Source organism: Macaca nemestrina, chromosome 1 (genome assembly GCF_043159975.1).
Source record: "Macaca nemestrina isolate mMacNem1 chromosome 1, mMacNem.hap1, whole genome shotgun sequence".
Taxonomy (NCBI): Eukaryota; Metazoa; Chordata; class Mammalia; order Primates; family Cercopithecidae; genus Macaca; species Macaca nemestrina.
The window spans coordinates 26,313,784-26,340,039 of record NC_092125.1 but is presented as its reverse complement, the minus strand read 5'-3'; the positions used below and the strand labels follow the sequence as shown (position 1 = coordinate 26,340,039).

The 26,256-nt window shown below is 40.1% G+C and overlaps 2 protein-coding genes across 2 annotated transcripts in view; one reads left to right on the top strand and one right to left on the bottom strand.

Moving 5' to 3' along the window:
• LOC105493010 (lymphotactin) overlaps nucleotides 1-26,256 on the bottom strand; it is a 170,056-nt gene that overhangs the window by 113,556 nt on the left and 30,244 nt on the right. The gene's annotated exons all lie outside the window — the stretch shown is intronic.
• LOC139355890 (uncharacterized) lies at nucleotides 7,448-19,610 on the top strand. The gene is made up of 4 exons (XM_071068475.1): nucleotides 7,448-7,497; nucleotides 9,323-9,491; nucleotides 14,868-15,677; nucleotides 19,425-19,610. The coding sequence occupies exons 1-4, from the start codon at nucleotides 7,448-7,450 to the stop codon at nucleotides 19,608-19,610; spliced, it is 1,215 nt and encodes a 404-aa protein (XP_070924576.1).

Genomic DNA, 26,256 nt, shown 5'->3' with positions numbered 1-26,256 from the left:
TCCTGTCTTCTTCTGAGCCCTCCAAACTGTTTCAACCTCTGCCCATTACTCAGTTCCGAAGTCACTTCCACATTTTCAGGTATCTTTATAGCAATGCCCCACTCCCAGTACCAATTTTCTGTATTAGTTCGTTCTCACACTGTCATAAAGAACTATCTTACGCTGGGTAATTTATGAAGAACAAAGGTTTAATTGACTCGCAGTTTTTCAGGTTATACAGGAAGCGTGGCTGGGAGGTCTCAGGAAACTTACAATTATGGCATAAGGTGAAAGGGAAGCAAGCACATGGTGGGGCAGGAGTAAGAGTGAAGGCGGAAGTGCTACACACTTTCAAATCATCATATCTCATGAGAACTCACTCACTGTCACAAGAACAAAGGGGAAATCTACCCTCATGATCCAATCACCTACCACCAGGCCCCTCTCTCAACAATGGGATTTACAATTCAACATTAGATTTGGGTGGGGAGACAGAGCCAAAACATGTCACTTTCATTACTTTTTTTTCAAAAGATATCTAATGATTCTTGTAAGAGAGATGCATTTTAGAAGTATTACTTATGAAATATTATTCAGTCATAAAAAAGAGGGAAATCCTGACATTTGCAACAACATGCATGAACCTGAAGGACATTATGCTAAGTGAAATAAGCCTAACAAAGGAAGACAAATACTATGTGATCTCACTTATGTTTGAAATCTAAAGAGGTTTAAGTTACAGAATCAAAGAGTAGAACAGTGGTTAACAGGGGTTGGGGTCTGTGACAGGAGGACAAAAATGGGGTGGTGTTTGTCAAAGGCTACAAAGTTTTAGTTATAAAATGAGCAAGTTCTGCAGATCTAAGGAACAGCATGAGTGGTGATGGATGTGTCAACTAATTTGATTGTGGTAATCATTACATAATGTATACCTATAACAAATCATCACATTATACACCCTGAATATATACAGTCTTTATTTGTCAATTAAACATTTTATCTTAAAAAAAAGAAAAGAAACATTACTTAGGCAGCATTTGGAGGATGCATTGGAGGAAGACAAGATTACAGCTGCTACATTAATCCAAATAAGAAATGAGGATGGAAATGCCAGCTCCAAGAGTAAGAGATGATCCTCCCTCCCCAAACCTAGTTTCTGGCAATGCTCCCCTCCTCCCAGGCTTTGATATTGGCAGTTACTTTGTGTGAAGAGGCTGGGACAGATTCAAGAGATCTTCAGAGATGCAACCTAACTTGGTGACCTATTGGATGGTGGTGAAGAGTGAGAAAAGGATGATTCTCAAGTTCCCAGCCTTGGCAAGCGGATGAATGTTAGTATCTTTTCTGGCATCACATGAGAAGGGAAGCAGATTTGGGGAGTAAACATGATGAACTAAGTTTGAGGGTTTGTTGGTTATCTAGAATGGACTCTCCAGCAGGCAGTAGGATATTTATATATACACACACACATACACACATATATATATACACACACACACACGCACACACACATATATATATATATGTAGGGTCCAAGTTCTGGAGAAAATTTAGGGCTTGAGAGTTGCACCTGTCGGTTCTCTCTGAAAATGGAGCATGATTTAAAGCTGTCATAAAAGATCTCTGGAGGAATGCCTCAAGCACTGTTACTGATTCATTGGGCTCTGGCTCATCAGTGGGATTTCCAACTAGTTCTAGTTTTGCTCTGCCTTAGTGGTTAGACCCTGGAACTCCATGAGACCAGAAGAAAAGGGAAAAACAATACTCCCAGAGAAAAAGAAGGCTAGAGCCATCTTCCTTATGGTGGGAAGGAAAACTCATTCATCGGAGATCACTCAGTGGTGAAATGGCATGCATAATTTACTCCAAAGCAGGACAAAATACAGAGTCTGAAGTCAATTATGTTTTGAAATTAATTGGAAAGCCTTAAGTCAGCCACGCAAGGCTTAAATTTTATTCTCATTGTGTCCCTATTGAAACCTTAAAAAAGCTTCCCAAGCCAGTCTTATATTTCTAATTGACTCAGTTCTATATGAGAGCTGCTTAGACCCTTGAAATGAGGCTTGGTTCTTGAGTCATTTCAGCTTGAATGCACTTGGGTTTTTTTGGGGGGGCGGGTGGCTAAAACACATGAAAATTTTATCAACATGCATACTAAAGGAAATCATCATTTATTCCAAGGGGGAACAAATGGTGATTTAAATAATTTATTTCCCAAATATTCACATTTAGTGCTTTTACCTAACATTGCCTTTGCTCATATGTCCCCTTTGCTTCCTTTTTGAAGGAAGGGACATTATTCTATTTAAGTCTAGCACATTGCCTGGCACATGAAAGATATTCCACAAATGTTTGCTGAAATGGGCAAAAATATAGATAACAATTCTTATCATGGAGGAACTGGGAAATAAGGGGGTATCAGTGTTAGAAAAGACATTTTAACTATCGCACAAGTAGCAAGCAATAGGAATTCAATATTACTCTAAACTATGTTGACCATTATTATTAGGATGTGTGAATCAAAAATAAGTAAATTATTAGGGCTGTTGGCTCTGCCTGTTTTCTCTTCAGCTGAAGAGCTTTTATTAAATGACAGTCAGTACCGACAGTGGAAGGTATGCAGGATTAAGAGAAAGAAAGAAAGCTCTAGTCGCTTTGATTTACCTCTCAGAAGAAAAGTGCACTAGGGAAAGATATTGGATTGTCTGGTTAAAATGAAGTGCGGTGTTTGCTTGTGGGTATTCATTTGCTATGTTATCCTTGCCTTCTATTACAAATTTTAAAAGTTACAAAGTGCTTGCCTAACTAGGAAATATTTGTGCCACCACGTTTCTCAGATTAGAGACTCAGAATACTGAACTGAAGAAATAGCCCATATAAAATAATATGCAACATTTATTGACCATTTAGCAAATATGCCAGGCAATGTTCTAAGGACTTCACATGTATTAATTTATTTAAACCTCACACCAACCCAGCGAGGTAGGTGCTGCTATTTCCCCCTACTTTGCAGATGAGGAAACTAAGGAACAGAGCAATTAAGTAGCTTGTCCAGGCAGTCTGTTCCAAAGCCTGCTCTGAACCATTATACAGCACTGCCTCTCCACAAGCAAGGTGCCAAGATAAGGTTCAGATGAGGCCCAGAGTGACTCATGCTCACCCCAGTTGTCACTGCAGATTAAGTCACAGCAAGGCCACTGCTTCCTCCTCACCCTTCCCAGCCAAAAGTAACATCTGGGGATTGGCTTCCTGCAGGATCTGCAGGCACTTTTGATGCTTGTCTGTCTTGGGATTCTGCAAGCCCCTAAGTCTCCTTTTGAATCAATTTGTATTATATGACTTATTACTATCTTGAAGAGGAAACTCCATAGTTTAATAACAAACTAGGACAGAAATGACTTCTTAAAACACTGGGTTTCCTGCCATTTAGTGTCCCAGAAAGTTTGTTCCAAGTCCCATCAATTGCAGGGCTTTCTCTTCTCAACAAAATGAGACTTTCTGGTGACAGCTTATTACAAAAGAGACTCTGCCTCCACCCAGCTTGAACGCTCACACTAATTATATAAGAGGAGGATTATACTTTGGGGCCAACTTGGTTTTACAGAGGGAAATGGAAATACTCTTTTCTCTAGTTTATTTGACTTGCCCAAGGCTAATCCAACATAAAGCAGGAACTAAAGGTCATGGTCATGAATCTGATTTTTATTCCGTATGTGTCACTATTGGAATTATTTGCTCTAACAAACAGCTTTCCATCTTCCCAGAAAAAAAAAAACATATAAAGTATTAATTTACTTATTACATATAAAATTATCTGTGTCTGTACTTGTAACCCCTCAACCATTCCATTGCAATAGGTTGCTCAATAATTAAGGTCAACCAGGTCATCTGTTACTCTATAGCCGCCAACATAGCCTCTCCCTGATCCCCCAGCTTGTACTTACAGCTCAAAGCATTGCTGATGGGCAGGTGTCCCTGTCAGTACACAGTCAAGTCAGCACTATTTTCTCCTTCCCATCCCTTCTCATAAATTTCTAGCTATACCTCATCTCTTCTTTCTCACTTCTGTTCCTGAGAGGATCAAAGTAAAATGATATCTTGGGAAATTCCTGACCTATAAACCTGAGAAGCTGAGGAGAGACCAGGCCTAAGCCCAGTGAGGAGCTGGGATCATATTATTTGGCACACATTCTACTGAAGTACTGAACAAAAAGTCTCATTTTGTTTATGGTAATGGACAGTCCACAGTTCTACTTCAACCTCTAATTTTTATATTTATTTACAAAATATGTATTAAGCTTCTATTACTATATGACAGGTGTTGTGCCAGGTGCTAATGGTTTTTTTGTTTTGTTTTGTTTTGAATTGTTTTGTTTTGGTTTTTGGTGGTTAGAAGACTTGTTAGACATTTCCTTATCTCCTCTCCCAGCCCAGTTAACCCTCCTCTTTCTGCCTGAAAGATGCCATGATCACTGTCCAGTCTGAAAGAAGATCTGTGATTAAATGTTTCTAAAGGTAGCTCTGCACTATGAGAATCTTGAACCTGAAATGGAACAGGAAATGTCTTGGCCAGGTTCATGGACACAATTCTAAGACATGACTCCGGTTCATGACTTAATTCAGTATGTCTGATATTTGTAGACTCTTCCTGCTTCAGAAAGATGATCTCTTGTGCTTCTCTTAACATTTTGATCCTTAGCCAGTAGGTAAGATCAGATTAATCTCCTTCATGCTTCTTTTCAGGACAAGCTGTTCTTTCAAATTTCGCCAAGACAGACGATTGCATTCCAGACATTCTTTCCATGAATGGCATTCAGTTAGGAATATTGTTATGCTTCCATCATTTTTCACTTAATAAAGGCTTCAGCCAGTCTAAGTTACAAATAAGCCTGACCCCATTGAGTTACAAGAGTTATGCTTTCTGTAGCTGGTTTAAGAAAACTGGAATCTGAATCTTTGGCCTTCTCCAAGACTACAACATTGAGTTTGATGACCTTTGCAAAGGTTTCTGGGAAGAAGCTAGACCAAGAAGCATGGGTCTTTCCCCTTCCTGCCTGGAAAACTGTACAGCATGTATAGTTTACCCCCTGGACAGAGCTAGTCCCAAGAAAATTCCTAAAGCTGGAAAAGCTGGCTACTGAATACCTAATACTCAATTTCTCTTTTCTAAAATTCCTCCTGCTCTTAATAACTCCCCTATTGCCCAGATTTCTTTCGACTAAATTGTATTGCAACCATACAATGGAATACTGTGTAACCATTAAAAATCATATTGTGGAAAAATATTTAGCAGCATGCAAGTCATTCAGGTACTCCCCCAGGCCTCCAATTCTCAATCAGAGCATAAAATTTGTCAAATATTTTACTCTGGTCATTGTTTCCTGAGCATGTAAAACCACACCATTTCCTGCACCAAGTCAAGGTTTATGGTCTTAGTTCCAAGAACTAGTTTATAAGTAATAAACCAGACTATTTCCGGTTAGACTAGCAATAAGAAAATATATTATAATTGTTCTTTTTATTGAGAAGCAGTGACATGGATGTTTATCCAACCTAACATTCTCAAAGATGCAAACTTCTCACTGGAATTTAAAAGACATCCTTTTTGAGTAACCATTAGTTAATACTATTGTTTTACAAATAAGATATAAACCCTAGTCCATCATTTCATGGCTAGGGATTTTGAACATGTAACTTAATCTCTTTAAGGCTCAGTTACTGTATTGACAAAATGCAACTATAATAGTATTTATCTCATGTGGTTAGTTGAAAAAGTAAACAAAATAGTATGTAAACAACTTATATAGTTCCTAGTAGTCAGTAGATTCTCAATAGATGTCAGCTATTATGCAAACTGCAGGACCTCAATTTTATCGTCCAGCCTGTATTTAAGAAGGGAGTTGAGAGAGTCTCATCCTCATGGATAAGAGCAGAGCACAGAATTCACCAGAGCTTCTAGTCTGTCTTATAAGGGAGTCAGGAATTAAAGACCAGCTTTGTATGATTCTCTGTTTTGTTTTTGAACCAGTCTCTCTCCTCTATGAAAAGCAGTGAGAGAGGCTTCACTTCTCTATGAGACATAGTAGGGAACCAGGACCTTGCTCTGGAACCAGTCTTAGGGAACTGTTAAGTTTAAAGAGTACCAAGGGACAAAGCAAGAGATAATGGCCTAAAAGGAGAGAGAAGCCAGCTAAGACCATAGGGTCTTGGCAGTGGCAAAAGATAAGGGCAATTTGGGAAGACAAAGATGGGCCTAAGAAATTGTCTTGGGAATGAGCAACAGGAGGCCTAGGTAGGATTCCTGTTATACCACAACTCTTTCCCATCAGGAAACCAAAACTACCCTTGGACTTACTAATTCCCCTGTCCATATGGCACCTTAGCCAAAAGGGTAAATTTAATTCCGGTAAATGAAAATATTTAGAGTCCTCACAGTGGGGAAAGCTGTCTGCAGGCACTGGTGCAGCAATGTCGATGAGTGAGAAACTCCAATATGTTTGTGTTGAGAGAAAGAGACAGAGACACCCACAACCACTCTAAGTCAGAATGTGATCCCCGTGCTAGCAGAGGTACAAAGTACTGTGGGGCATGGGGGAGGTAGCTCCATTGTACTTACCAAGAAGTGTGAGCATGTGTAAGAGTGGGAGGTTGAGAGAGAGGGGCAAGAATCAACACGAGATTTACAACAAGAACATCTCTTTTCCGGGAATGCTGACATATCCTGGGCTTTCTGCCAGCTCCAACCACCACCTATTCAAAAACCAGAATGAAAAGCAATTCCCCTTCCTCAGATTCATGTTGAAGTGCTCTTCCTTTCCATTATAGTTTGCCTCCCTTTGCACTTCACAAGAAATTTTAACCCTGGGCTCAAGTGAAAATGAGGATCATCTGATTTCAGCTTGTTAACAAGGAGTTTGGAGAGTCTGAATGGTGACGACCATCCATGGCCTGTTGATATACAGTGTGTGCCTTTCTGGTCTGAGATTTTGCACCCTCTGTGAGTGGACAGAGAATTAGTTTACTTCCTAACTGCTTTCAGGCTCGCCCTTTCCATCAAAAACCCTACATTCCCGCTCTTGAGGTCAGAATTCTTTGGGGCCACAAGGTAAAGGCAGTGGCCTTGTTTTCCTAGTTCCTCTTGGTGTGATGTTAGATGGTTAATTTGAGATCTTTCTAACTTTTTGAAGTAGGCATTTAGCACTATAAACTTTCTTCTTAACACTGCTTTTGCTGCATCCCAGGGATTTTGGTATGTTGTGTCTCTGTTTTCATTTATTGAAAGAATTTTTTGATTTGTGCATTAATTTTGTTGTTTACCCAAAAGTCATTTAGGAGCAAGTTATTTAATTTTCATGTAATTGTATGGTTTCACAGATCTTTTTGGTATTGATTTTTGTTTTTATTCCACTGTGGTCTGAGATTATGGTTGGTATAATTTTGATTTTTTTAATTTATTGATACTTGCTTTATGGCCAAGCAAGTGGTTGATCTTGGAGTATGTCCTGTGTCTGTGTGCAGGTGAGAAGAATGCATATTCTGTAGGTGATGGATGAAGTATTCTATAGGTGTCTATTAGGTCCAATTGATCAAATGTCAAATTTAAGTCCAGAATTTCTTTGTTAGTTTTCTTCCCAGTGATCTTTTTAACACTGTCAGTGAGGTGTCAAAGTCCCCCACTATTATTGTGCAGCTGTCTAAGTCTTTTCATAGGTCTAGAAGTAGTTGTTTTATGAGTTTGGGTGCTCCAATGTTAGATGCGTATATATTTAGGATAGCTAAGTCTTCTTGTCGAATTGGAAACTTTATCATTATGTAATGCCCTTTTTTGTCCTTTTTTACTGTAATTAGTTTAAAGCCTGTTTTATCTGACATAAGAATAGCAACCCCTCCTTTTTTATTTTTCATTTGCATGATAGATCTTTCTCTGACCCTTTACTTTGAGCCTGTGGGTCATCATGTGAAAAGTCAAAAAACAACAGATGATGTCAAGGCTGTGAAGAGAAGGTGATGCTTATACACTGTTGGTGGGAATGTAAATTAGTTCAGCCATTGTAGAAAGCAGTTTGGAGATTTCTCAAATAACCATTCAACCCAGCAATTCCATTACTGGGTATACATCCAAAAGAAAATAGATAGGACAAAAGGACACATGTGCTTGTATGTTCATTGCAGCACTAAATGCACCATGTCTTTTGCAGCAACTTGGATGTGGCTGGAGGCCATTATCTTAAGCAAATTAACTCAGGAACAGAAAACCAAATACTACATGTTCTCACTTATATGTGGGAGCTAAACACTGGACATAAAGATGACCACAATAGACACTGAAGAACACTAGAGAAAGGAGGAAAGAGGAATAAGGTTTGAAAAACTATCCACTAAGTTCTGGCTCACTTGCCTGAGTGACAGGATTAATCATACCTCAAACCTCAGCATCACACACTATCCCTGATATGATATGTGTGTGTGTGTGTGTGTGTGTATATTTTATATATATATATATATATATATATCCCCCCACCCAAATCTCACCTTGAGTTGTATTTCCCATAATCTCCACTTGTCATGGGAGGGACCTGGTGGGAGGTAATTGAATCATGGGGTCAGTTACCTTCATGCTGTTATCATGATAGTGAGTGAATTCTCATGAGATCTGATGGTTTTATAAGGGGCTTTCCCCCCTTTTGCTTGGCACTTGTGTTTGCTGCTGCCATGTGAAGAACCTGTTTGCTTTCCCTTCCGCCATGACTGTAAGTTTCCTGAGGTCTCCCCAACCATGCTGAACTGTGAGTTAATTCAACCTCTTTCATTTCTAAATTTGCCAGTCTCAAGTATGTCTTTATTAGCAGCATGAGAATGGACTAATACAATGCCCATATAACAAATCTGCACATGGAACCCCTGAATGTAAAATTAAAGTTTAAACTATTTTTTTAAAAAAGACACTGGCTCATGACCTGTCCAGAGCTGCACGCCCCGGCCATAGCGAATAATAATTAAGGATTAAACGCCTGAGCTATATTCATTTCCACCCCACACCTTCTCCCTAGATTTACCTTCTTCCCTGTATTAATACCGCCATTAAAAGATGGTGCTCTTCCTGCTTCTTCTTCATTCATTTTTCCCACGCCCGCGAAAAGACTACCTGACAGCGCATGCGCAACATGATGTCTATCTGGCCACGCCTTCCGCAATGAGGTCATTTCCGCCTTAGCCCAACCCCTTCCCCTCCAAATGTATATAAGGCATTGCATTACCGCCATTAAACGAGACTTGATCAGAGCACTGTCTTGTCTCCATTTCTCGTGTCTCTTGTTCCCCAAATTCCCACCCCCTCCTCCAGGGCCTACACTGACTATCCCGCGGGCCGGGATATGTGGCGCCTGAACAGGGACCTGGAAACGAGGGACTCCATGAGGAAGAGGACGCCAAAGGACGGTCGACCGCTAACGAAGACAAAAGGAGTCAAACTCTTCCGATCACCGCGGGAACCTGCCGCGTCAGAATCGAAGGTAAGTGACGCGTCTGAAATGGGACAAGAATTAAGCCAGCATCAAATATATGTAGGACAATTAAAAGAGGCTTTAAAGATACGAGGAGTAAAGGTTAAAGGTAATGATTTGTTTAAATTTTTTGATTTTGTAAAAGACACTTGCCCTTGGTTCCCACAGGAAGGAACTATTGATATTAAAAGATGGCATAGAGTAGGGGATTGTTTTCAGGACTATTATAATACTTTTGGGCCAGAAAAAATTCCTGTAACCGCCTTCTCTTATTGGAACCTCATTAGAGATTTAATAGATAAGAAGGAGGCCAATCCGCAAGTCATGGCTGCGGTCGCTCAGACAGAGCATATTTTAAAGGTTAGCTCCCGCTCTAACCTCACAAAGCCTCCGCAAGATACGGAGGAAGATCTCATTTCCCTCAAAAGTGATCATGAGGAAATCAAGTCTCCTTCTGTAACAGATAAAGAAATACCACACAAAAACAAACCAAAAAAATACCCAATTTTACAGATGCTTCAAAAGGAGGAGGAAATTAATAAGCCTAATCAATCGGATATAAATTGGGATGATTTAGAGGAAGAGGCGGCTAAATATCACAACCCTGATTTGCCTCCCTGTTCTTCATTCCCACCCCCATATAATAAGACACATAATGAGGCTTCTGCACCCATTGTTATGGCAGCAATAGATCCCAAAGAAGAATTAAAGCAAAAAATTGCTCAACTAGAAGAACAGATTAAACTTGAAGAGTTACATCAATCATTGATAATTAGGCTCCAAAAGCTAAAAACAGGAAATGAAAAAATACCTAACTCAGACACTATGGAGGGTTCCTTGCACCCACTTCAGTGGCCTGGACAACATGTTCCAAGAGGGGGGTTAGTTGCTAGCCGATATAGAGAAGACTCCTCCCCCAAAGACGTTTTTCCGGTCACTGAAACCATAGATGAACAGGGACAGGCTTGGAGGCATCATACTGGATTTGATTTTACTATTATAAAAGAGTTAAAGACTGCTGCCTCTCAGTATGGGGCTACTGCTCCATATACTCTTGCTATAGTGGAATCTGTAGCTGAGAATTGGCTCACTCCTACAGACTGGAATACCTTAGTCAGGGCAGTTCTTTCTGGGGGAGACCACTTAATTTGGAAGTCAGAGTTCTTTGAAAATTGTAGAGATACAGCTAAAAGAAATCAACAGGCAGGAAACGGTTGGGATTTTGATATGTTAACTGGTTCAGGTAATTATGCAGACACTCAGGCCCAAATGCAATATGACCCTGGACTGTTCTCACAAATCCAGGCTGCTGCTACAAAGGCCTGGAGAAAACTTCCCGTTAAAGGAGATCCAGGGGCCTCGCTCACAGCGGTTAAACAAGGACCCGATGAGCCATTTTCAGACTTTGTGCATAGACTTATGACCACGGCAGGTAGAATCTTTGGAAACGCAGAAAGGGGTGTAGATTATGTTAAACAGTTAGCTTATGAAAATGCTAACCCCGCCTGCCAAGCGGCAATCAGACCTTATCGAAAGAAAACAGATTTAACAGGATACATTCGCCTTTGTTCAGATATTGGGCCCTCATATCAACAAGGCCTAGCAATGGCCGCCACTTTTAGCGGCCAAACAGTAAGAGATTTCCTCATTAACAAAGGTAAAGATAAAGGGGGATGTTTTAGATGCGGTAAAAGGGGACACTTTGCAAAAGATTGCTGTGAAAACCAAAATAAGAGTCCAGAAGCAAAAATCCCAGGCCTTTGCCCAAGGTGTAAAAGAGGAAGGCACTGGGCAAACGAATGTAAATCTAAAACTGACAGTCAAGGAAATCCTTTACCCCCCAGGCAGGGAAACGGGATGAGGGGCCAGCCTCAGGCCCCGAAACAAGCATATGGGGCAGTCAGCTTTGTTCCAGCCAGCAACAGCAATCCATTTCAAAACTTAGTAGAGCAACCCCGGGAAGTGCAGGATTGGACCTCAGTTCCACCTCCCACACAATACTAACACCTGAAATGGGACCGCAAACCTTAAATACCGGAATATATGGACCCTTACCACCTAACACTTTTGGGCTACTTTTAGGAAGAAGTAGTGTCACCATGAGAGGCTTACAAGTCCTCCCTGGAGTTATCAATAATGATTATGAAGGAGAAATTAAAATTATGGCCAGAGCTATTGATAGTATTATTACTGTCCCTCAAGGAGTTAGAATAGCTCAGTTACTCCTGCTACCTTTGGTTAAAACAGATAATAATATCCAATACTCTAATAGAAATATAAAAGGTTTCAGATCATCAGATATATATTGGGTGCAACCAATTACAAATCAAAAACCCTCTCTAACCTTATGGTTAGACGGGAAGGCATTCACTGGACTAATAGACACAGGGGCTGATGTAACTATCATTAAACAGGAAGATTGGCCCTCTCATTGGTCTACCACAGAAACTTTAACTCACTTGAGAGGAATTGGACAAAGCAGTAATCCTAAACAAAGTTCTAAATACCTAACATGGACAGATAAAGAAAACAATTCAGGCCTCATTAAGCCATTTGTCATCCCTTACCTACCTGTTAACCTTTGGGGGCGAGATCTCCTCTCTCAAATGAAAATTATAATGTGTAGTCCAAATGATATAGTTACTGCACAAATGTTAACTCAAGGATACACCCCTGGTAAAGGTCTTGGAAAAAGAGAGAACGGTATCCCACAGCCTATACTGGTTTCAGGACAACTTGATAAAAAGGGGTTTGGAAATTTTTAGCTCAGGCCACTGACATACCTGCACCCCAAAGGTGCGCTGACCCCATTACTTGGAAGTCAGATGAGCCCGTTTGGGTTGATCAGTGGCCTTTACTCAATGATAAACTAAGTGCTGCCCAACAGTTAGTGCAGGAACAACTAGCAGCAGGACATATTGAGGAAAGTAATTCGCCTTGGAATACACCTATTTTTGTTATTAAAAAGAAGTCTGGTAAATGGAGACTCTTACAAGATTTAAGAGCAGTAAATATCACTATGATCCTTATGGGTGCCTTACAACCAGGATTGCCTTCACCGGTTGCGATTCCTCAAAAATATTTTAAAATCATTATTGACCTTAAAGATTGCTTTTTTACAATTCCCCTTCACCCTGCTGACCAGAAAAGATTTGCCTTTAGTCTTCCATCTACAAATTTTAAACAACCAATGAAGCGCTATCAATGGAAAGTCTTACCTCAGGGTATAGCCAATAGTCCTACCTTGTGTCAAAAATATGTAGCTGCCGCTATAGAGCCAGTCAGAAAAACATGGGCACAAATGTATATTATACATTATATGGATGATATTTTAATAGCAGGAGAAATTGGCGAACAAGTCTTACAGTGCTTCGCCCAACTCAAACAAGAGTTAACAGCAGCCGGACTACAGATAGCCCCAGAAAAGGTACAATTACAAGATCCATACACTTATCTTGGTTTCCAGATTAATGGACCCAAAATCATTAATCAAAAGGCCGTCATACGTCGTGATCATTTAAAAACTTTAAATGATTTCCAAAAATTACTGGGAGACATAAATTGGCTTCAACCGTACTTAAAGCTCACCACAGGAGAGTTAAAACTTCTTTTCGATATATTAAAAGGAGACTCTAATCCAAAATCCCCCAGGTCCATTACTAAAGAAGCATTAATAACACTCCAACAGGTAGAACATGCCATTGCAACACAATTTGTTACCGGTATTGATTATTCTCAGCCATTAATATTCCTTATTTTTAACACAACAATAACCCCTACTGGCCTATTTTGGCAGAACAATCCCATTATGTGGGTACACCTGCTCTCCTCCCCTAAAAAGGTTTTGTTACCTTATTATGATGCCATAGCTGATCTAATTATCTTGGGAAGAGAAAACAGTAGAAAATACTTTGGAATAGAACCCTCTACCATTATACAGCCCTACACTCAATCACGCATCCATTGGCTGTTACAAAATACGGAAACCTGGCCAATTGCTTGCGCTTCTTATACTGGCGCGATTGACAACCATTACCCACCTAACAAACTTATTCAATTTTGTAAACTTCATGCGTTTGTATTTCCCCATATTACCAGTAAAGAACCTCTCAATGACGCATTACTAATTTTCACTGATGGATCTTCCACAGGACTTGCCGCTTACACTTACAATAATGTAGTCGTTAAATTCCAGACCACTTATACATCAGCTCAGCTGGTCGAATTGCAAGCTATAATTGCAGCACTATCAGCTTTTCCTTGTCAGCCACTTAACATTTATACAGACAGCGCCTACCTGGCTCATTCAATACCCCTCTTAGAGACCGTGTCTCAAATTAAACATATTTCAGATACAGCTAACCTATTTTTACAATGTCAACAACTTATCCGAAAAAGGACTACTCCCTTTTTTCTTGGGCATATTAGAGCACATTCAGGATTACCGGGACCTCTAACGCAAGGTAACGCAACAGCTGACACAGCAACAAAAACCATAGCCACAGTCACTACAGACAATTTGCAACAAGCGCAAAAAGCACATGCCTTACATCATTTAAACGCCCAAACCTTAAGACTTATGTTTAAACTTACCAGAGAACAAGCTCGACAAATAGTTAAACAATGCGCCAACTGCATAACATATTTACCTGTTCCCCATCTAGGAGTGAACCCCCGAGGACTCATCCCCAACGAAATTTGGCAAATGGACGTTACTCACCACTTAGAATTCGGTCAACTAAAATATATCCATGTATGCATAGACACCTATAGTGGATTCATCAGTGCAACTCTCCAAACAGGAGAGGCCACCAAACATGTCATAGCTCATTTATTACACTGCTTTTCTATTTTAGGAATACCCAAACAAATCAAAACAGATAATGGCCCCGGTTATATAGCCAAAACCTTCTTACAATTTTGTAATACCCTACAAATTAAACATACCACAGGCATTCCTTATAATCCCCAAGGACAAGGTATAGTAGAAAGAGCTCATCTGTCATTAAAAACTATTATCACAAAATTAAAAGGGGGGAGCTGGTACCCCGTGAAGGGTACCCCCAGAAACATACTCAATCATGCCCTGTTTATCCTTAATTTTTTAAATTTGGACAGTCATGGAAAATCGGCTGCCGACCGTTTCTGGCATCCTGAATCTCAAAAACAGTTTGCAATGGTAAAATGGAAAGATCCACTTGATAGTTCATGGCATGGCCCCGATCCAGTTTTAATTTGGGGAAGAGGCTCAGTATGCATCTTCTCACAAAAAAATGATGCAGCCAGATGGCTGCCTGAAAGATTGGTAAGACAAATAAATCATAACCATTGTCAGTCCAGGGAAGATAAATCTCCCTGAGAAGTTCTTTCCTTCTTGTTTTTCAGAAAATGAAGCCTAACATGAAATTCCTTTGGAGAATAATCGCTCTATATAACATAGTGACGGTCTATGCAGGTTTTGGTGACCCTCGTAAGGCAAAAGAACTATTACGAAAACAATACGGCCAGCCTTGTGACTGCAGAGGGGGACAAATATCTGAACCTCCGTCAGATAGAATCACCCAGGTGACCTGCACGGGCAAGACAGCTTACCTAATGCCAAACCAGTTATGGAAATGTAAGTCTACCCCAAGAGATACCTCACCTAACGGGCCGCTCCTAGAATGCCCTTGTAGCTCTTTCCAATCTTCTGTACATAGTTCCTGTTATACCTCCTATCAACAATGCAAATCAGGCAATAGAACATATTATACGGCCACGTTACTAAAAACACAAACTGGAGGCATCAATGACCTACAAGTATTAGGATCCACTAATAAACTTGTACAATCTCCTTGTAACGGCCAAAAAGGAAAGCCTGTTTGTTGGAGCACTACCGCCCCCATTCACATTTCTGATGGAGGAGGCCCATTAGATATTGCAAGAATTAAAACCGCCCAGAAAAAATTAGAAGAAATTCATAAAGCTCCATATCCTGAACTTCAATATCACCCTTTAGCCCTGCCTGAGCTTAGAGATAATTTTAGGCTCGATGCCCAAATCTTTGATATCCTCAATGCTACTTACAATTTACTTCAAATGTCCAATACAAGCCGGGCCCACGATTGTTGGCTTTGTCTTAAAATGGGCCCCCCTATTCCTCTAGCCATACCTAACCTTTCATTGCCCTATGTCAATTACTCAAATGAATCCTTAGTAAATAAATCCTGTCCTATTACCCCCCCCCCCTTAGTTCAACCGATGACGTTTTCTAATTCCTCTTGCCTCTTTTCACCATCATATAATAACACTAAAGAAATTGATTTAGGCTATGTTGTGTTTGGCAACTGTACTTCCATAATCAATGCCACCAACCCTTTGTGTGCTATAAATGGCTCGGTTTTCGTTTGTGGAAACAACATGGCATATACATATCTACCTACAAATTGGACAGGGCTTTGTGTTCTGGCCACTCTTCTCCCCGACATTGATATCATCCCTGGAGATGAACCTATCCCCATCCCCGCTATTGAACATTTTATTTATAGACCGAAACGAGCCATACAATTTATTCCCTTGTTGGCTGGACTAGGAATCACCACTGCTTTTACTACAGGAGCCACAGGCCTAGGAGTCTCACTAACCCAATATACTAAATTATCCGATCAATTAATCTCAGATGTACAGACTTTATCCAGTACTATACAAGATTTACAAGACCAAGTAGACTCGTTAGCTGAAGTAGTTCTCCAAAATAGAAGAGGTCTAGATTTGTTAACGGCAGAACAGGGAGGGATATGTTTGGCTTTACAGGAAAAGTGCTGTTTTTATGCCAACAAATCCGGAATCGTCAGAGATAAGATAAAAACTTTGCAAGAAGAACTAGAAAAGCGCAGAAAAGGCCTGTCCGCCAATCCACTATGGACTGGACTCGATGGACTTCTCCCCTATCTCCTGCCATTTCTTGGTCCTTTACTCACTCTTCTACTTTTCCTCACTCTCGGGCCTATAATCCTTAATAAGCTTATGGCATTTGTCAGACAACAAATCGAGGCCTTCCAGGCCAAACCTATACAGGTCCATTATCATCGCCTTGAGATGACTGAAAATGGTGAGTCTTATTTACCTTAATAAGACCACCTCCCCTGTGTGCTGAACTGGACAGTCAATGACGGGTAAGAGGACACTATCTCCATTGGAGCCTAAGACAGGAGGGCCGCCCTTGCTGCTGCCTTATCCCATGACGGGCCTAGAAGGTGGGGGTGAGTTGACCCAACCTAAGACAGGTACAGTTCCCGAGGGGTTTTCTTGTCATAAAAATATAAAAAGGGGGACCTGTCCGGAGCTGCACGCCCCGGCCATAGCGAATAATAATTAAGGATTAAACGCCTGAGCTATATTCATTTCCACCCCACACCTTCTCCCTAGATTTACCTTCTTCCCTGTATTAATACCGCCATTAAAAGATGGCGCTCTTCCTGCTTCTTCTTCATTCATTTTTCCCGTGCCCGCAAAAAGACTACCTGACAGCGCATGCACAACATGACGTCTATCTGGCCACGCCTTCCACAATGAGGTCATTTCCGCCTTAGCCCAACCCCTTCCCCTCCAAATGTATATAAGGCATTGCATTACCGCCATTAAACGAGACTTGATCAGAGCACTGTCTTGTCTCCATTTCTCGTGTCTCTTGTTCCCCAAATTCCCACCCCCTCCTCCAGGGCCTACACTGACTATCCCGCGGGCCGGGATAATGACCAAATTGTGCAACTGTTCTGAGAATGGAGTCTCAGGAAGGCTCTGCAGATTCTAGCTGCAACTCTCACACTGGACACCAGAGAAGATTGTCTTAGTGAAATGGGAAATGAACCAGTTTTCAGGAAATGGGGAAGAAAGTAAATGAGTGCTAGGTTATACATAGCTGGATTCACTCACTCATTTAACATTTAGCAAATATCACTAGAGTGTCCAGTACATGCATGCAACAAGAAAAAGGCACAGTCCCTCCATCCAACAAGACTATGGTCTACTGAGAGGGAAAAGCAACCAAAAGATAATTAATATACTACAGTGTGATCATTGCTACAGTGGGAGAAAGTCAAGATGGAATAATGTAATACAGGAGAAGGAAATAACTCTAAGTTGTGGGGTTGAAATAAGGCTCCTGGAAAGAAAGCAGAGGCAGGCTTGAGAAGCACATGGCATGCATGGGGGGTCCCCAGGCTGGATGGCAGAGGAGGGAGTGGAGGGGTGCAAATCAGTACCTGTGGCAGCCAGGGCTTAGTTGACACACTACCAAGAGCACCCCATCTCTCATTCTTTCCTCCTCTATCCCCTACCCTTTCTTTTGATGGATCTTCTCCCATCAGATTTGTACACCAAAGAAATAAGCACTATAGACTACAATAAAAATGGATCCAAGTGGCTTTTTAAAAAGGCAACCTCACTTAATTAAGATATTCAGTCTCCATAACCCTGAAGAAATTCACTGGAACTGCCGGTTTTCCCAGCAGCTCAGCACCCAAGAGGGAAACTAGATATGCAGTTACACCTATGCTGCCTTCCCTCTGTTTCACTCTTTCTCCTCTCTTATCCTTGACCCTGAGAGAGAAGAGGAAGAAAACTGAGTAGAAAGATGTAAAGGATGTGGGGATGAAAATACAAGAAAAAAGAATGGTAAGGCATGAGAAATGCTGGACTACCTCCTGCATATGGGCTATCTAAAGTGTTCCTCGGGAGACTGGGAGACCTTTCTGTTCTTTTTTTTTTTTTTCATTGTTTTTGTTTGTTTGTTTGTTTGTTTTGTTTTGTTTTTGACAGAGTCTCACTCTATTGTCAGTAGCTGGAGTTCAGTGGCACAATCTCGGCTCACTGAAACCTCCGCCTCCCAGGTTCAAGTGGTTCCCCTGCCTCAGCCTCCCAAGTAGCTGGGCCTACAGATACACGCCACCATGCTCGGCTGCTTTTTTGTACTTTAGAGACAGGGTTCACCATGTTGGCAAAGATGGTCTTGATCTCCTCATGAGCTGCCCACCTCGGCCTCCCAAAGTGCTGGGATTACAGACGTGAGCCACCACGCCTGGCCAAGAGATCTTTTTTTAACAAGGATTTTCTCCCAATCCTCCTGGTTAGGAGGATGGAAAAGGAAGGTAAAGGCAAGAAACTTGGCCCAGAAACACAGCAAAGGTGGTCTGGTGAGAAGGTGGCAGAAGCCATCTCTCTACTGCACTCCCTCTCCCCTGGGTCCCTCTTTCTCCTCCCCTGTCCTTGGGCAGTTGTCTCAGAGACCTGAAATTCTCTGCACACTTTCCTCCTTTCTCTGACTCTTTTCTATTCTCTACCAAGTGTGATGCCTACAACAGGCCTGAGTGGCTCCCCTGCTGCTCTTACACAGGTGAACCTCCTCATGAACTCCCAGGGGGACATATGTGGAGTACTGGACATAATCCATTTCTCAGAGACAGCAGGATCCAAGCTGTCCATTAGCAACAGCAGCATTGTGTGAGATAAAGCAATGAATGAAGATGCATATGGTGTCCTTCCTCTTGACAATATCAATGACAACACAACAATCTTCTTCTATGGAGCCTTCCCCAACCACCTTCCACCTCCCTCTGATTCTGATTTTTCTTTGTGCTGTTAGTCAGCATTTCACAGATATGCTTGCAAGATCATCTGTTTTTAATAATGATAATGTCTAATAGTAATCAAACATTTACATCTAGTATTTCTTTATCACAAAATCACTTTGCAAGGTACAGATTATTATTTCTACTTTACAGATTATAAAATACAGGCTGAAGTTTGTCCAACTGCAAAGCCCTCACTCTTTCTGCTGCTTCAAAATGTCTTATTTCCCCAACTGTAAGCACACAGAGGATAGAAATGGTGGCTCCTACCGTGTTCTAACCCAATGCAAAGAAGTTAAGAACCTTGACAAAAGTTAGACAAATTGCTACCTAGAATCAGTTTAGAGAGGAACATAAACGACGTGATGGAGCTGAAAAACACAGCACAAGTGAACCATACACAAGTATCAACAGCCGAATCAACCAAGCAGAATGGATATCAGAGTTTGAAGACCACCTTACTGAAATAAGACATGCAGACAAGTATGGAGAAAAAAAGAATGAAAAGAATGAAGAATGAAACGTGAACAAAGCATTTCCAAGAAATATGGGACTTCATAAAAAGACCAAACCTATGATTGATTAGAGTACCAGAAGGAGATGAGGTAAATGGAAACAAGCTGGAAAACACACTTCAGGATATTTTCCAGAAGAACTACCCCAACCTAGCAAGACAGGCCAACATGCAAATTCAGGAAATACACATAACACCATTAAGATACTCCACGAGAAGATCAACCCCAAGAAACATAATTATCAGATTCTCCAAGGTGGAAATGAAGGAAAAACTGTTAAGGGCAGTCAGAGAGAAAGACCAGGTCACCTGCAAAGGGAAGCCCATCAGACTAACAGTGGACCTCTCAGCAGAAACCCTACAAGTCAGAAGAGATTGAGGGCCAATATTCAACATTCTTTAAAAAAAAAAAAAGTATTTTCAACCCAGAATTTTATATCCAGCCAAACTAAGCTTCATAAGCGAAGGAGAAATAAAATACAAGTAAGTGCTGAAGAATTTCGTTACCACCAGCCCTGCCCTGCAAGAGTTCCTGAAAGAAGCACTAAATATGGAGAGGAAAAACCAGTACCAGCCACTGCAAAAACACACCAAAATATAAAGACCAATGACACTACAAAGAAACTGAATCAACTAGTGTGCAAAATAATCAAATAGTATCATGATGACAGGATTAAATTTACACATTACCATATTAACCTTAAAGTAAATGGGCTAAATGCCTCAATTAAAAGACATAGACTTACAAATTGGATAACAAGTCAAGACCCATCAGTGTGCTGTATTCAGGAGACCCATCTTACATGCAAAGACACACACAGGTTCAAAACAAAGGGATGGAGGAAAATTTACCAAGCAAATGGAAAGCAAAAAAAAGCAGGGGTTTGTAATCTTAGTCTCCATCAAAACAGACTTTAAACCAACAAAGATCAAAAAAGATAAAGAAGGACATTACACAATAGTAAAGTGAACAATTCAACAAGAAAAGCTAACTATTCTGAAAATATATGCACCCAATATAGGAGTACCCAGATTCATAAAACAATTTCTTAGAGACCTACAAAGAGGCTTGGACTCCCACACAATAATAGTGGGAGACTTTAACACCCCACTGTCAGTATTAGACAGATCCATGAGACAGAAAATTTAAAAGGATATTCAAGACTTGAATTTAGCTCTGGATTAAGTGGACCTAATAGAAACCTACAGAACTCTCTACCCCAAATCAACAGAATATAAATTTTTCTCAGTGCTACATGGCACTTATTCTAAAATCAACCAAATAATTGGAAGTAAAACACTCCTCAGCAAATGTAAAAGAACTGAAATCACAAGTCTCTCAGACCACAGCGCAATAGAGTTAGAATTGAGGATTAAGAACCTCACTTAAAGCCACAGAATTTCATGGAAATTGAACAACCTGCTCCTGAATGACTCCTGGGTAAATAATGAAATCAAGGCAGAAATCAAGAAGTTCTTTGAAACCAATGAGAACAAAGAGACAACGTACCAGAATCTCTGGGACACAGCTAAAGCAGTGCTTAGAGGGAAATTTATAGCACTAAATGCCCACATCAGAAAGCTAGAAAGATCTCAAATTGACACCCTAACATCACAATTAAAAGAGCTAGAGAGGCAAGAGCAAACTAATCCAAAAGCTAGCAGAAAACAAGAAATAGCTAAGATCAGAGAAGAATTGAAGGAGATAGAGACATGAAAAACCCTCAAAAAAAAAAATCAACAAATCCAGGAGCTGTTTTTTTTTTTTTTAATTAACAAAATAGACCTCTAGCTAGACTGATAAGAAGAGAGAGATGAGTCAAATAGACACGATTACAAATGATACAGGGGATATCACCACTGACCTCAAAGAAATATGAACTACCATCAGAGAATACTATAAAAATCTCTATGCAAATAAATTAGAAAATCTAAAAGAAATGGATAAATTCCTGGATGCATACACCCTACCTAAACTAAACCAAGAAGAAGTTGAATCTATGAATAGACTAATAACAAGCTCTGAAATTGAGGCAGAGCTTCACGCACTGGGCTTTTTTGGTTGGTCCTGGGCTACCAACCAAAAAGCCCAGGACCAGATGGATTCACAGCTGAATTCTATCAGAAATACAAAGAAGAGCTGGTACCATTCCTTCTGAAACTATTCCAAAAAATTTGAAAAGGAGGGACACCTCCTTAACTTATTTTATGAAGCCAGATTTATCCTGACACCAAAATTGGGAAGAGGCACAACAGAAAAAGAAAACTTCAGGCCAATATCCCTGATGAACCTTGAGGTGAAATCCTCATTAAAATACTGACAAACAGAATCCAGCGGCACATCAAAAAACTTATCCAATATGATCAAGTTGGTTTCATCTCTGGGATGCAAAGTTGGTTCAACATATGCAAATCAATAAATGTAATCTATCACATAGACAGAACCAAAGACAAAAATCACGTAATTATCTCAATAGATACAGAAAATGTCTTTGATAAAATTCAACATCCCTTCATGTTAAAAACTCTCAATAAACTAGGTAGTAATGGAACATATCTCTAAATAATAAGAGCTATTTATGACAAACCCACAACCAATATCATACTGAATGGGCAAAAGCTGGAAGCATTCCCTTTGAAAACCAGTACAAGACAAGGATTCCCTCTCTAACCACTCCTATTCAACATAGTATTGGAGGTTCTGGCCAGGGCAATCAGGCAAGAGGAAGAAATAAATTATATTCAAATAAGAAGAAAGGAAGTCAAGTTGTCTCTGTTTGCAGATGACATGATTGTATAGTTAGAAAACCCCATCATCTCAGCCCAAAAACTTCTCAAACTGATAAGCAACTTCAGCAAAGTCACAGGGTACAAAATCAATGTGCAAAAATCACAAGCATTCCTTTATACCAACAAGATGCAAGCAGACAGCCAAATCATAGATGAGCTCCCACTCACAATTGCTACAAAGAGAATAAAATACCTAGAAATACAGCTAACAAGGGAAGTGAAGGACCTCTTAAAGGAGAACTACAACCATTGCTCAACGAAATAAGAGAAGACACAAACAAATGGAAAAACATTCCATCCTCATGGATAGGAAGAATCAATATCATGAAAATGGCCATACTGCCCAAAGTAATGTATAGATTCATTGCTATTCCCATCAAACTCCCATTGACATTCTTCACAGAATTAGAAAAAAACTATTTTAAATTTTATATGGAATCAAAGGAGATGCCATATAGCCAAAACAATCCTAAGCAAAAAGAACAAAGCTGGAGGCATCACATTACCTGACTTCAAACCATACTGCAAGGATACAGTAACCAAAACAACGTGGTACTGGTACCAAAACAGACATGTAGACCAATGGAGCAGAAAAGAGATTTCAGAAATAACACCACACATCTACAACCATCTGATCTTTGACAAACCTGACAAAAACAAGCAATGGGGAAGGATCTCCTATTCAGCAAAATGGTGCCAGGAAAACTGGCTAGCCATATGCAGAAAACTGAAACTGGACCCCTTCCTTACACTTTATACAAAAATTAACTCGCGATGGATTAAAGACTTAAATGTAAAACCCAAAACCATAAAAATCCTAGAAGAAAACCTAGGCAATACCATTCAGGACAAAGACATGGGCAAAGACTTCATGACAAAAATGCCAAAAGCAATTGCAACAAAAGGCAAAATTGACAAATGGGATCTCATTAAACTAAAGAGCTTCTGCACAGCAAAAGAAACTATCATCACGGTGAATAGGCAACCTACAGAATGGGAGAACATTTTTGCAATCCACCCATCTCACAAAGGTCTAATACCCAGAATCTACCAGGAACTTAAAAATATTTACAAGAAAAAAAAAAAACCTCATCAAAAAGTGTTCAAAGGATATGAACAGACACTTCTAAAAAGAAGACATTTACATGGCTAACAAACATATGAAAAAAGCTCAACATCACTGATTATTAAAGAAATGCAAGTCAAAACTACAGTGAGATACCATCTTATGACAGTCAGAATGGTGATTAATAAAAAGTCAGGAAACAATAGATGCTGGTGAGGCTGCGGAGAAATAGGAATACTTTTACAATGTTTGTGGGAACGTAAATTAGTTCAACCATTGTGGAAGACAGATTGGTGATTCCTTAAAGATCTAGAACCAGAAATACCATTTGACCCAGCAATCCCATTACTGGGTATCTACCCAAATGAATAGAAATTATTCTGCTATAAAGACATATGCACATGTATGTTTATTTCAGCAGTATTTACAATAGTAAAGACGTGGAACTAACCCAAATGCTCATCAGTGATAGACTGGATAAAGACAATGTGGTACATATACACCATGGAATACTATGCGGCCCTAAAAAGGAATGAGATCATGTCCTTTGCAAGGACATGGATGAAGCTGAAAGCCATCATCCTCAGTAAACTTACACAGGAACAGAAAACCAAACACCACATGTTCTTACTCATAAATGGGAGTTGAACATTCAGAACATACGGACACAGAGAGGGAAACAACACACATCAGGGCCTGTTTGGGTGGGGATGAGGGGAGGGAGTTTAGAGGATGGGTCAATAGGTGCAACAAACCAGCATGGCACACGTACACCTATGTAAAAGACTGCACATTCTGCACATGTATCCTTTTTTTTTTTTAGAAGAAATAAAATGAAAGAAAGAAAGGAACAAAGAGAGAGAGAGAGAAAGAAAGAAAAGAGAAAAAAGAAAGAAAGGAAAGAAGGAAGGAAGGAAGGAAGGAAGGAAGGAAGGAAGGAAGGAAGGAAGGAAGGAAGGAAGGAAGGAAGGAAGGAAGGAAGGAAGGAAGGAGAAAGAAAGAAAAGAAAGAAAGAAAGAAAGAAAGAAAGAAAGAAAGAAAGAAAGAAAGAAAGAAAGAAAGAAAGAAAGAAAGAAAGAAAGAAAGAAAGAAAGAAAGAAAGAAAAAGAAAGAAAGAGAAAGAAAGAAAAAGAAAGAAAGAGAAAAAGAAAGAAAGAAACAAAGAAAGAAACAAAGAAAGAAACAAAGAAAGAAACAAAGAAAGAAGGAAAGAAAGTGTTGGGAAAACCAGCCCCACAGCACCTGGTGGGTACCCCAAGTCCAGCAGAGACAAAGGATTTAGAAAGAGACAGAGTATGAGTTTAAAAGGCAGGCCCAGCGAAACGGAGCATCGGAGGCTTGCTCACGGCCCCGAGCTCTCTGCCTCCACCCAATTTATTGATTTACAAGCTCTTCGTTCTTGGGGTAGATGGGAGGGTTAGGAAGGGAAGAGGAAAAGGATTAATCAGTGAAGGAGAACTCATGAATCATTCAATAAAATGTATAGCAGTGGTGGTTTCTGTGAATTTCCTCGAGCAAAGGCGTGTGTCTAAACTACTTAAGATCTTCACGTTATTGGTTCTGAAATGGGTAGAAGTGGGTTTCAGGATGAGCCAAGATGTTTGATTATACTCCACTGCTTCAAGGGAGCGTTGTTTCCCCGAGCAACCCGTGGCATGCCGCTGAGCTGTTACCCTCTCGAGGCATAAAGATATGAAGGCAATAAGGAGACTTTTCTCCTCAGAGGCTGCCCGTGGCTCCCCATGGGTGTCTCACACAGGGGAGACCAACTCATCTGCCATTCCAGAAACTCTCCCACAGAAAGAAGAAAGAAAGAACAGAAAGAGAGAAAGAGAAAGAGAAAAGAAAAGAAAGAGAAAGAGAGAAAAGCGCGGAGAGAGAAGAAAGAAAAAGAAGGAAAGAAAGAAAAAGAAAGAAAGAAAGAAAGAAAGAAAGAAAGAAAGAAAGAAAGAAAGAAAGAAAGAAAGAAAGAAAGAAAGAAAGAAAGAAAGAAAGAAAGAAAGAAAGAAAGAAAGAAAGAGAAAGAAAGAAAGAAAGAAAGAAAGAAAGAAAGAAAGAAAGAAAGAAAGAAAAAGAAAGAAAGAAAGAAAAGAAAGAAAGAAAGAAAAGAAGGAAGGAAGGAAGGAAGGAAGGAAGGAAGGAAGGAAGGAAGGAAGGAAGGAAGGAAGGAAGGAAGGAAGGAAGGAAGGAAGGAAGGAAGGAAGGGAGAAAGAAATTTCTCTTGTTTATAAGCCAAAAAAAAAAAAATAAACTGTGGCTCCTACTTATTTGAATCCTCTGAAGTGCTCAGTTGTGCCCTGAATATAGGCTCAATTTCAAACATTTCTGTAGCTAATGAAAAAGAAGTTTGGTTGTAGAGGGCGATATGATAAAGGCATTAAACAAGACACACACACAGCTGCTTTCTTATCTGCAAAGCCAGCCTTTCCTCCCAAATGCACATAGTCATTAGTAAGAAGCCAAATTTAAAGCCATGATAAAATAGCCAGCCAGTTGCTAAACAAAGGCATCTTAGATAAATCTTCATTTGTTTGCATTCTACACTGAAAAGTCATCAAACATCCCCAAATAGATGGAAAGCAAGAGCAGGTATTAAACCAGAGCTGTGATTACTAAGCCTATCCAGGCAGTGACATTCCTGTGACTCTGCAAGGACAAGAAAGTCACCAACACGTGCCACATGTCTTACAGACTGTCCATATGCAAAAAACAGTCCTCATGCTGATGGCAAGAGATGGAATTTGAAAAAAGAGATGCTTCTTGCGTATTTCAAAGTCTCTCCAGTGATTTGAGGAG

What these genes read in the sequence shown, in the direction of transcription:
- LOC139355890 (XM_071068475.1), top strand. Translation starts at nt 7,448, where the DNA reads ATGGCCAAGCAAGTGGTTGATCTTGGAGTATGTCCTGTGTCTGTGTGC. An exon ending in TGTCCTGTGTCTGTGTGCAG is followed by an intron (nt 7,498 to 9,322) that starts GTGAGAAGAATG and finishes CCCCTCCTCCAG; the next exon opens with GGCCTACACTGACTATCCCG. An exon ending in CTGCCGCGTCAGAATCGAAG is followed by an intron (nt 9,492 to 14,867) that starts GTAAGTGACGCG and finishes CTTGTTTTTCAG; the next exon opens with AAAATGAAGCCTAACATGAA.